Source organism: Egretta garzetta, unplaced genomic scaffold (genome assembly GCF_000687185.1).
Source record: "Egretta garzetta isolate BGI_Z169 unplaced genomic scaffold, ASM68718v1 scaffold154, whole genome shotgun sequence".
Taxonomy (NCBI): domain Eukaryota; kingdom Metazoa; phylum Chordata; class Aves; order Pelecaniformes; family Ardeidae; genus Egretta; species Egretta garzetta.
The window spans coordinates 9,040,650-9,043,227 of record NW_009259600.1 but is presented as its reverse complement, the minus strand read 5'-3'; the positions used below and the strand labels follow the sequence as shown (position 1 = coordinate 9,043,227).

Sequence of the window (2,578 nt, the reverse complement as noted above, 5' to 3'; positions counted from 1 at the left end):
CGTCTGCAAATTTACTGAGGGCACACTCAATCCCCTCAGCCAGGTCATTGAGAAAGATATTAAACAAGACTAGCCCTAGAAATGAGCCCTGGGGGACACCGCTTGTGACCGGCCGCCAACTGGATTTAACTCTGTTGACCACAACTCTCTGGGCTCAGCCATCCATCAAGTTTTTTACCCAGCAAAAGAAAGGTATGCATCTACAGCAAAATAAAAGCTATGATTAAGATACACCGTATGATTAATACATACCAGTATTTAAACAAATTGTCTACTTATAATGCCTTGAAGACTACTGAAAAATGCAGAAGTCAGTGCTGAAAAGAAACTTCAATTCAGCAGCATAAACCTAAAACATGTTGTCAAAACATGAACGTTTTTAACTATATGTTGGTCCATAGGGCTGATTGTCCCCAAGACACAATATGTTTTCTGAACTGACATCACATGGACTATTTGTAAACTGTTTTTCTTGGCTGAATTCTCTGTAGAAATTAATCCTGGATTGCTCAATTATTGGCCCTAATCCACAATGGCAAGAGAACAAGCTACCAAAAAAAACCCGGACACCCTAACAAAACAACAACAAACAAAAAATCCAAATCCTTCTCTGTCCTTTCTGTTTGAGGTTGTTAGGCCCTGAACAGGGGCAATTGAACTTATTTTTGCATTTTCAGCAGCTGCAGGTAGTTCAAAATACTAATGCAAACCAATCAATTTTATGTAACTTTACTATAGCAGTTTATAAAGTGTGCAGTTGAGAAAGCAGATAAACATCCCTTTCATTATCTGTGCTACTGAAATGGGTCATCTCTGGCAGTGGTATCAGTCAGGTGCCATCATTCTGCAAGCATGAATCATTTCAGCCTTCTCTGCAAATTCACCTATGAAAACATTTTAACATACTCAACCCTACAAAAAGAAAAACTTTGTAATGCAATGTTGAGTTGCTGGGCACAACATACCAGCATTAAAGTGAAAGCTCGAGGCATTTGTTACTTTAAGGAAATTTCATCATGTGGTAATATTCCTGGATGTTTAAATACTATTTATAATGGTTTCATACAATTTACAAGTCAGTAAAATGTAGTAATACCAAATACTTAAAACTAAAGATCTCGGAATTTAGAGGGTCATCATCTTATTTTAAATAATTGTATTCAGAAAGAGTACCAATGCACTTCTTTCTCTCCCATATGCAGACAAGGAAGTTCTCTGAGTTGCAGACCACTGTATTTGCTCCATTTTCCTTCATCTTGGTTTTTATTCTCCTGTGGTAAGGAAATGACCTCTCTCAAAACAAAAACCTGTATCATCATGAATATTTAGGGAACCAATTCCAGTACTTTTCTCAGAAGCTTGACAAGTTTCATCTCAGATAGTAAGTTTCAAGATTTACTTTTTTTTTTTGACTACAAAGAATATTACTTATTTGACAACCCTTACCTTTACAGTGTGCCTTCAACTGATCCTTCCAGCCACATTCAATTAATTTGGCTCTCAGCAACTCTTTAAGGCTGTTAAACCAATATACAAACTTGTTAGGAACAGCAAACATTCCTGACAGCTTAAATATACTTCAGTGTGAAAGTTAAGCTTACAATTACTACTCATAGCAGAACTCCCAGACCAGCAGCAGAAATGGCTGAACAGCATGTGAATTCTCCTAGAGAAGCTGGCGGCTCATGGCTTAGAAAGGAGTACTCTTCGCTGGGTAAAAACTTGATGGATGGCTGAGCCCAGAGAGTTGTGGTCAACAGAGTTAAATCCAGTTGGCAGCCGGTCACAAGCGGTGTCCCCCAGGGCTCAGTTCTAGGGCCAGTCTTGTTTAATTTCTTTATCAACGACCTGGCTGAGGGGATAGAGTGTGCCCTCAGTAAATCTGCAGACGACACCAAACTGGGTGGGAGTGTTGATCTGCTCGAGGGGAGGAGGGCTCTGCAGAGGGACCTGGACAGGCTGGATCGATGGGCCGAGGCCAACTGTATGAGGCTCAAAAAGGCCAAGTGCCGGGTCCTGCACTTGGGTCACAACAACCCCATGCAGCGCCACAGGCTTGGGGAAGAGTGGCTGGAAAGCTGCCTGGCAGAAAAGGATCTGGGGGTACTGGTTGACAGCCAGCTGAGTATGAGCAAGCAGTGTGCCCAGGTGGCCAAGAAGGCCAATGGCATCCCCGCTTGTATCAGGAATAGTGTGGCCAGCAGGAGTAGGGAAGTGATAATGCCCCTGTACTCCACACTGGTGAGGCCACACCTTGAATACTGTGTTCGGTTTTGGGCCCCTCACTACAAGAAAGATGTTGTGTTGCTGGAACATGTCCATAGGAGAGCAACAAAGCTGGTGAGGGGTGTGGAGCACAAGAGTCATGAGGAGCAGCTGAGGGAACTGGGGTTGTTCAGCCTGGAGAAGAAACCCTATCACCCTCTACAGCTACCTGTAGCAAGGTGGGGGTCGGCCTCCTTTCCCTGGTAACGGATGATAGGACGAGGGGGAATGGTCTGAAGTTGCATCAGGGCAGGACATTAGGAAATATTTTTTCACTGAAAGGGTTGTCAAGCACTGGAACAGGCTGCCCAGG

General features: G+C 43.1%; 1 protein-coding gene across 1 annotated transcript in view; it reads right to left on the bottom strand.

Moving 5' to 3' along the window:
- Positions 1-2,578, bottom strand: part of ENY2 (ENY2 transcription and export complex 2 subunit) — a 7,138-nt gene that overhangs the window by 2,483 nt on the left and 2,077 nt on the right. Inside the window, exon 2 of the mRNA XM_009638396.2 lies at positions 1,447-1,517. Coding sequence (XP_009636691.1) covers positions 1,447-1,517 — 71 coding nt within the window. The remainder of the gene's footprint in view (positions 1-1,446; positions 1,518-2,578) is intronic.